General features: G+C 47.3%; 1 protein-coding gene across 1 annotated transcript; it reads left to right on the forward strand.

Moving 5' to 3' along the window:
* Positions 1967–2479, forward strand: LOC109847660. Its single transcript, XM_020416890.1, has one exon. It carries the CDS (start codon positions 1967–1969, stop codon positions 2477–2479), a length of 513 nt encoding a protein of 170 aa, XP_020272479.1.

A 9292-nucleotide genomic window follows, 5' to 3' on the forward strand; every position in this document is an offset into this window, starting at 1 on the left:
AGCCACGCCACTCCCTCTGAGCCGCCGCCCATCAGCAACCCCTCGTCGAACTCCGACGCCCTCAGCCACTTTGACTATTACCGCTACATGCCAGCAGCCGCCGTCGTCGAGCCGCTACCGTGCTATCGCCGGACAACTACGCTCCCTAGTCGAATCTGATCTCGCACGTTGACGTCGACACGTTTGACGAGTACACCGAGGCAAGATCTCGCGTTTACCTTGTTTTTAATTAATGGTTAATATCGTGTTATTATGATGATTATATATAGATAAATTATTTTGTGGTAATATTATTGTTAGTATGATGATTACATATAGTTAAATTATTATTATGGTTAATACGTATTTTTGAATATCTGTGTAGAATGATGATTATGAGCGCACCATGAAAATTAGATTAATAATGTTGTTAATTGTATTTTTAAGAATTACGGACATGAAATGACAAGTTATGTGTTAAAATTAGAATTTACAAAATTTTATTGAAAAAAAATTAATTAAGGGAAATCTATAAAATAGAAAAAATATTACTTTTCATGCGGAAAGGAATTAATATATTATATTATATAAATATTTTTTATTTTAAATTAGTTATAACGAGAAATAGTTTTAAAGAATAATTTTTGGAAAAAGAATATTATTATTTATGATAGTATGACTGGTCGTCGTAGAGCGCAACATTTCATGTGTAAAACAGCATCAGTTTCTAGTTTTCTTTTTACCGTATTATTATATTAGAGAAAAAGTAGTACGGATAATTTGTATGAGAAGTTCGGACATCCCAGCGGTAAGATAATAATTAAGCCCACTCATGTATTACAATCATACTATAGTATTTTGTTTATGCATTTCATGTTCATTATAGTTCTCATTTCTGCTTCCTAAACCTGCGTAATCATGTTTAACATGCCTTACTATATTCATGATCTGTTGACGTGTTAAGAACCATAGTAGTTCATGATTTAGTAGTCTTGTGCGTCATGAACAGACTTAGTGATATGTTTGAGTGTGTTGACTGGTTAGGCAGTGAACCCGAGTTTTCAATGAGATTATGGTTAACTTAGAAAAACCGAGAAGAGTTGGGATGGGGAAGTTAGTGTTCATGTGATCGGATAAGACTGTTGATGTATCTTCCAGGCTCGCGCCAGTGAATTCGTGTAGTCACTGGGGTTGGTTTGTTGGGCTAAAGTGAATTCGTGTAGTCACTTTAGTCAGTGAATTTGTGTAGTCACCCGAGTTCTGCTTGAGTTCGGACCAGGCCGAAATCGGATTGCGTGTAGTCCTCTGACCGATTCGTGTAGCGGTATTGGATGCGCGTAGGGGATTTGTGAACAGCCAGTTATCCGATGACAGGAGCGTTGACTCTGTGTGAGATGTGACCAGTGACCTGTTATAGAATGACTAGTTAGATGACCTCGTTACCTGGCTAGGTATGGATTATTGTGAGATGTAGGACAGTTGTGCTTCTTTTCATACATAGATCGGGGTTAATAATTAATTATCTACATTTGAGACATATGGTATATACATGAGGGTTTCCTTGTTTGGATTATTTCGCTCGACGTACTAAGTCTCGAGTTGTAGATTTTTAAATATTAATTCCATCTAGTTGTATGACATTGTTATGTGGATGATTATAGGATGGCTAGCTGTATGATCTTGTTACTCGGATGTTTATGTTTTTCCTGATTGTTATACTCTAGTGATGGATTGTATCTAGCTTGTTAGTATTTCAGTTGCATACTTCTATTGTTACTACTATCATCACATGTTTCTATTTATGTTATCGCTTTGGTCACTCTTCTATTATTATTACTACTCGTAGCCCAAAGTGGATCCAAAACAACTTTTGGTAATGATTCAGGTATTAGTCACCAATCAGTAGCACCTGGTTGGGCAGCTGCATAGGGAGCCTCAGCACCAGCCTCCCCCTCGTGCAGAGTCTGGAGTTAGAGAGTTTTGATATATGTGGCCTCCTTCCTTTTCTGGTGCTGAGGGACCTTTAGTAGCAGAGGAGTTCTTCAAGGTCACTGAGACTATTCTCACGGTGACCCGCATTGCACATGCTGAGTGGGTAGACCTCATGAATATTCAGCTTACTGATACCGCTCGGATATGGTGGGCAGCTGAGAAGACTCATCTAGAGAGGCCCATTCCATGGGAGACGTTCACCGAGCACTTCAACAGGAAATATTTTCCTCAGTCAGCTCGGGATGAACTCCTACGTAGATTTGTTGAGCTTAAGCAAGGAGGGCGAATAGTTGATGAGTACGAGGCCGAATTTTCTTCTTTGAGTCAATATGCTCCCCACTTGGTTACAGACCCTACGATTAGGAGGCATCAGTTTCAGAAGGGTTTGAACAAGTACATTAGGATGGCTCTGGCAGGTAGAGCTTTGGCGACCCATGATGCGGTACTAAATGCAGTACGTGAGATTGAGGGCGTGCATAAGGAACCTGAAGACCCACATGAGATTTAGAGTAGGGCACCAATAGTTCCAGCTAGGACTGTCAAGCATCCTCCTCAGAGACAGCAGCAGAACCCGCAGAGGCAGCAACATTCTTAGCATCAGCCATTTCATCAGGCTTACCCTTATCAGCGTCCTGGAGTGCAGTCTCAGAGCCAGTCTTCGGTTAGGTTTCATATTGTAGCTACCCTGGTCAAAATCAGTAGGATTGCCCCAGGCGTCTTCATCTATGCTTCAGTTGTGGGTCCCCCGGTCATATCAATCGAGACTATCCTAAAAAATAGCAGACCCATTTGCCCCCACCTCCAGTTCGAGCAGCTCTTCCAGCTCTACCTCGACCTGCCCTAGTAACACCACCTCAGCACAGATCCTATCCTCAAGCAGGGCCTCTTCCTCCACAGCAGCAGGTTTATCAGGAAGCACAGAGGCAGCAACCGTAGCGACAGATGTTTATGATGTCAGCCATAGAGGCTGAGGCGAACGACCAGGTTATCACTGTAAGAATTGTTCATCATAGTTTTATTTGCATATGAACTTCCTTATTTAGCATCACATAATGATATCATGATAGGATTGTTTACGAATACTAAGTTAGTTGTATTTACATCCTCCTATAATAGGCAAGGTTCTTTTTTCTTTCGTTCCTGCTTTATCACTCTTTGATTCTGGAGCCTCCCATTGTTTCTTGTCTCGTTGATTTGCGAGTGCCCACTCTCTTTCTATAGCTTCTCTGACTATGGGTTGGAATATCAACACTGGTTGTGGCATCTTAGTAGCATCCAATGGTTATGAAACATGCCCTGTGGTTATCTGCGGGAGCGAACTCTTTGCAGACTTTCTGGTGATTGATTTGCCGAGTTTTGATGGAGTATTTGGGATGGATTGGTTGGGGTAGTTCTTTGCCACCATTGATTGTCGCCATCAGAGCGTAGTATTTGAGATACCAGATCACCCGAGATTTGAGTTCCTCAGTGGCAGTACATCGGCCGAACCTGTGGAGTACAGAGCTAGACCGAAGAAGGTGACGTTAGCTGCAATGCAAGTGGAATCTGAGAAGCTTGTTGTAGTTTGGGAATTTGAAGATGTGTTTCCTGACAATATTTATGGATTGCCGACGGATTGAGAAATTGAGTTTTCCATAAATTTGAAGCCTGGAGTTGCACCGATCTCAGAGACCCCTTATCGCATGCTCCCGGCTGAGTTGGCTGAGCTTCGAACTCAGTTGGATGATCTTCTACAGAGAGGCTTGATACGCCCTAGTGTATCGGCCTAGGGAGCACCTGTGTTGCTTGTGGTGAAAAAGGATGGATCCAAGCGGATATGTATCGACTTCTGGGAGTTGAATGCGGTGACAGTGAAGAATAAGTATCAACTTCCCCGTATCAATGATATCTTCGATCAATTGGGAGGATTGGTAGTATTTTATAAGCTGGATTTGCGGAGCGAGTATTACCAGGTGAAGGTTAAGGATTCTGATGTCCTGCGTTTCAGACGAGATATGGACATTATGAATTCTTAGTGATGTCGTTTGGTGTGACTAATGCACCAGCAACATTCATGAACCTGATGAATCTGGTATTCTATGATGTGCTAGACAAGTTTGTGGATGTCTTTATTAATGATATCTTAGTGTACTCTAAAAGTGAGGCGGAGCATGCAGAGCATTTGCGGTACATGTTAAAGACCATGAGAGAGCATCGACTATTTGCCAAGTATAGTATGTGCCAGTTCTGGCTAGATCGTATAATGTTTCTGGGACACGTGGTGTTAGGAGACGGCATATCAGTGGATCCGGAGAAGGTATCTGGATTGAAGGATTGACCTACCCCTAAGTCGGTGTCTAATATTAAGAGCTTCCTGGGATTAGCTGGTTACTACCTGTAGACGGTAAAAATTACCTTTGCAGACATACGACGAATTCGCCTATGAGTCGGAGTCGTCCACTGATCTTGAGGGTGGGGGGGGGTTCACCCATGGGCTGGACTCACTAGCGCGAACCCAAACCGTACGATCCCTAAATTTGCCCGCGGTTGTTAATCACAGACTGGTCTATATGATAGACTCGCCCGCATGAGTCAAGATCATCCAGACTCGCCTGTATGATCGACTCGCCCGCATGAGTCAAGATCATCCAGATTCGCCTGCTTACTCGACTCACCCGCACGGGTCGAGAGTCGAATTCGTACACGACAGCCGCTATGCCGCATACAGGGATGGGCCTTCCTACTTCCCACGACGTGAAGGGATGGAGCACAGTACTCCAAGCCCATCAAGTAGCCGCTCATAGTACAAGCCACTAGTCAAATCCATGCAGTCGCCAAATCCACCTACACGCTCACGATTGAAGCTCACCTCGCCTGCATGAGTCAAGAGCTGAATCCGCCTACAAACAGCAAGCTGGCTACACTCACTTGAGTACTTGATAGCTACAGGGATGGGCCTTCCCACCTCCCGCATGACGTGAAGGGAAGGAGCACAGTATTCCAAGCCCATCAAGTGGCCACTCACAGTACGAGTGACCGGTCAGTCACCAAGTCCGCCTAAAGAAAGCTCGCCTCGCCTGCACGAGTTAAGAGCTGAATTCGCCTACAAATGGCAAGTCGGCTAGACCCACTCGAGTATTGGGCAGCCGCAACCCCACTCCTCATGACGTGAAGGGAAGGAGTACAGTACTCTGAACCCATCAAGCAGCCGCTCACAGTACAAACCCAAGACATGGTCATATCCCATGATTCAAGGAGCGGCCACATCGCCTCAGCAGTTCGCTCATAGCTAATTGATTAATTCAATCAGTTAACGGAACCACTGCCTCTCGACTCTCAAGAGAGTTGACGACAAGCTCTTTGCATAATCTTTGCACTGCAGCATCTTCTCCTAGTTTCGGGCCCTGATCACCGTCAAACTCAGAGACTCGAACCCCATCGATTTATGCTTCTACTGCGTACTGAAGCTCGCCAGCAACCTCGGTCGAATCGTCTAAGGGAAGCAGACTCGGCGCGAGAACCGAGCGAAGCATCCTATAGCTACCGAAAGTCCCCACGTTAAACAAGGAGGGCATTCCCTCCGCTTATTTTGTAATTTTTGATTCATTAGTTTGTAATAAGCTATTCTTATCAATACAAACGAAATCCCTATTTCGGGAGATCAGAAATTCACACCTACAGAAGATGGCGATCACAGTGGGAGAATCTGTTTCTTCAACCGAAATGGTGGTAGCTCAGTTCGACGAGGTTGCTGTTGGGATGACTGTGGAGTCCCTAGAAATCAAGTTCGACCAAGCCAAGTACGAAGAGTACTTGTCTTCTTCCTCCTCTGGTGGCGATGTGTCCCACAAATGCCACAGAGTCGTGCGTAGAGGCTGACCTCAAACGATCAAAGCCTCCGCGCCTGAAGACTCTATCTGAGTCACGTCGGGGGAACCCACTCCCTCCAAATCGATCAAAGCCAAGCCAGAGGTCGAGAGCACGGGGCGAAAGCCTACCAGATGGATTGCTAAACGGCCCTCATAGACACCCACCTAGGGGGAAATAGTGGTTCATTCCGACGCAGGCTATGCTGCCACAACCCGCACGAACACTCCTCTCTCCAAAAGAGCTCGCTAGCGGCAACGACAGACCATCGCCCGACAGGAGGCTCGAGCCTTCGCCTCATACGACAGCCTGAACTATTACACAGGCTCAAAAAGTGTTAGACGAAGGGGCAACTCGCCTGACACTGGAAGGCTCTCCAAATCAAGAGCGCCAATCGGGAGGGACGAGACCGCCCGCTCGGTTGGACTTTACTTCTCAGGTCACATCCCTGATGCAAATAAACCACCCCAAACGAGTGAACCTACCCGAGTAGGTGAACCATCGGGGGCGGGTAAGCCTTGCCATGACCCCTTGACGGATAAGTGTGACAAGCGGGAAAACCTTGGCTGCAAAGGCAAAGCAGTAGGTGATACCTCGCAAACTCGCCTGCGTGAGCAAAGGGTTGAGTCTCGTCTGCACGCTGGAGTTCGTCCAAGCGCGAAGCCTCGCCTATCAAGGCGAACTCACCCAACTCCAACACCTAAACATTCTACCCAGTGTACACTAGGGAGTGCATCCAAAACTCTCTTGTGCAATCACCCGGGCGACTCGTCTGACGTTGGGGGTTGTCGCCAATCGTCCACAGAAGACCTCTGGGGTTACTTAACTTGCAAACGCACTATACATGAGGCGAATCCTCAGTGCCATTGTGAAAGTCTTATCCAAACAGTATAGGAACGGCGAAACCTTCGGAGTTCAAGAGACTCTCTCGACGGCCTTCTCGACCGAGACCTTCTCGTCGAAGGTGTCATCACCAAATAAGACGCGCCGCCGACGATCTAGAGCTCCCATCTACTACAATCAATATGACAGACAAGGGCAAGGCCGTGCTTTCTGGTTCTCAAGACTCGGACTCCTTCCTGGGACCTAATCCTCCACTTGCCCAACGGGAACGAGACGGTATATACGGCGCACCCGTAGTCGCAAGGGGGTGAGCATCGGGTTTGATTATTCAACCTTAGCGCCTCACTCCGACAGCGAAGACGAGAGTTACTCGGCAGCAGCTACGTCCCAAACATCGCACTCGAGTTAGGACGCATTGGCAAGGGTACACATGGCTGAACCCACACAAGAACAGGCGGTGGCCCAAAGGTTTGAAGAATAACAGGAGACCATAGACTCCTTAAGAGAAATGTTGGAGCAGCTTTTGAACAAGAAGAAGAATAACAAAAGAACCCAGCACACCTTGTCGCGACAGACGGGGAGTAAGGAATGGATACCTCCCCATCGTCCGACGACTAAAACGGAGGATAATATCAATCCACAATCCGATTACTCTTCCAAAACATCGCTAGGAAAGTCGCATACTGGGGGTAGCGCCCGTGACAAGAGGTTCGATGAGTTCCAAAACCAGCTCAACGTGTTGAAGCTTCAACAGAATATGAACAAGCTGGGAGTGGTCCGACCCTATCCTGTCGAGTGGGATACGGTCCCATACCAAGCGAAGTTCAAGCCGATTAGCTTGGTGCAATTTGATGGCAAGGGCTCGCCCTTACAACACATTTATTACTTCATGACGCAGACTAGATTCCTTACGGGGAATGACGCTATTCTCACTCAGTTATTCATAGGCACCCTCAAAGGGGTGGCGTTTGAATGGTTCCGCAAGTTAGAACCCGGCTCTATCAAGTCATGGGCTGACGCGAAAAGACTTTTCCTGGCCCGCTTCTTCGATGACGACACGGAGGTGTCGATGGCCACCCTCCTCGCCGAAAAGCAACAAAAGTCGGAGTCGGTCAACCACTTCGTGAAGAGGTTCAGGAACCGACCGATCCACTGTCGGGATCAAGTTTCCGAATCCACGCTGATCGAGATGTGCCGCAATAATCTCTCAATCCATATTCTGTCCAAGGTTAGCGCGGTGGAAACCCGGACCTAGAAAGAACTTGTTCGTCAGGGCGAGCAAGTGGAAAACATGATCAAAAGGTTAGAGGCCGAAGAGCCACAGCCCAAGAAGGGAGCTGCGGAGCCGGCCGTGCCAAAGAATCCCCCTCGAACAAGAGGAAAAGAGATCATGGTCGTCGATTCCGTCCCGACATCCAAAGCTATTCAAAGGCCAAAGCCCAGACAATTCGAGCAACGCCCCCTTGAGGCAATACAACTTCAAAGAAGACCAGGTGGTGGCAACATTCGGTACTCTACTCAAGAGCAATCGAATTAAATTGCCAGAGGTCACGAAGCCTGAGGAGGCAAACAAAACCAATGACCCGAGTTATTGTGCCTATCACAGATTCCTTGCCACCACACTTCCAAGTGTTACATCCTCAAGGATAAGCTCCAGGCCCTCTACGATGCAGGAGTCCTAAAGAAGGAGAAGGTTCAAAAGCAGGTGACCACGAATATGATCACCTTGAGCTTTGGGACAGATCTCCCGGAGGTCCAGGCTCTGGCAGGGGTAATTCCTATCCCCAAGGCAGTCCTAAAAATCACTAATGACGACCCTCACAACCAACGAAGGAAAGGTTTAGCCCTCCAGACTCTGCAATCGGGTCAAGTGATGTGGGTCCATCCGGACCTCCTCAGCGATGAACAATGGACTGCAAAGCCCTCGAAAGAGGTTAAGGGAAAACCTTGCAACGTCATCTTCACTATCCTGGGTGGAGATAAGACAGCAATGACCGCCTCCACCGACTCCGAGGAGGAAACCATTGTCCTCGCCACGAGAGTAGGGAAGGAATTCGCAAAAGAATACCCTACGAGGGCAGAGAACCTGGTAGGACCTCCCATGAGGCCAGCCACGGCAACCCCTCTAAATCTAGACAGGTCGAGCTCGAGCTGTCAGCCTTTCTGATTCAACGTGCTCGCGCAACTGAAGAGCATCCCCGTGAGAATTACCATGTATGACCTTCTGCAGTTATTCAGGCCTACCCGAGAGGCCCTACAAGAGACATTGGTCGACTCGGAAGTCTTCTCCACCCACTTCCTGAGGGAAGAAGACACGGGACAGGATTGTGCGATGTGCTGCCAGACCACCGAGAGGCGCGTCTCTTGCATCACGTTCACTCCTGAGGACATGCTCATCAAAAGCACCTCTCATGATCGACCACTGTACTTTACGGGGTACGTCAGTTCCTCGAAAGTGGATCGAATTCAAGTCGACCCAGGGTCTGCGCTAAGCATCATACACCTGAAGCTGATTAAACACCTGGGGATACCCCCGAAACGCCTATCCACAACTATCACGACTATCTTTGGCTTCAATGCTACTGGGACTCGACCGCTCAGCAAGATCCGTCTGAAGTGTCGAATAGGCGAC

Source organism: Asparagus officinalis, chromosome 7, assembly GCF_001876935.1.
Source record: "Asparagus officinalis chromosome 7, Aspof.V1, whole genome shotgun sequence".
NCBI classification, from domain to species: Eukaryota; Viridiplantae; Streptophyta; class Magnoliopsida; order Asparagales; family Asparagaceae; genus Asparagus; species Asparagus officinalis.

Excerpts from the sequence above, each read along its gene's own strand:
- LOC109847660 (XM_020416890.1), top strand. The coding sequence starts at position 1,967 with ATGTGGCCTCCTTCCTTTTCTGGTGCTGAGGGACCTTTAGTAGCAGAG.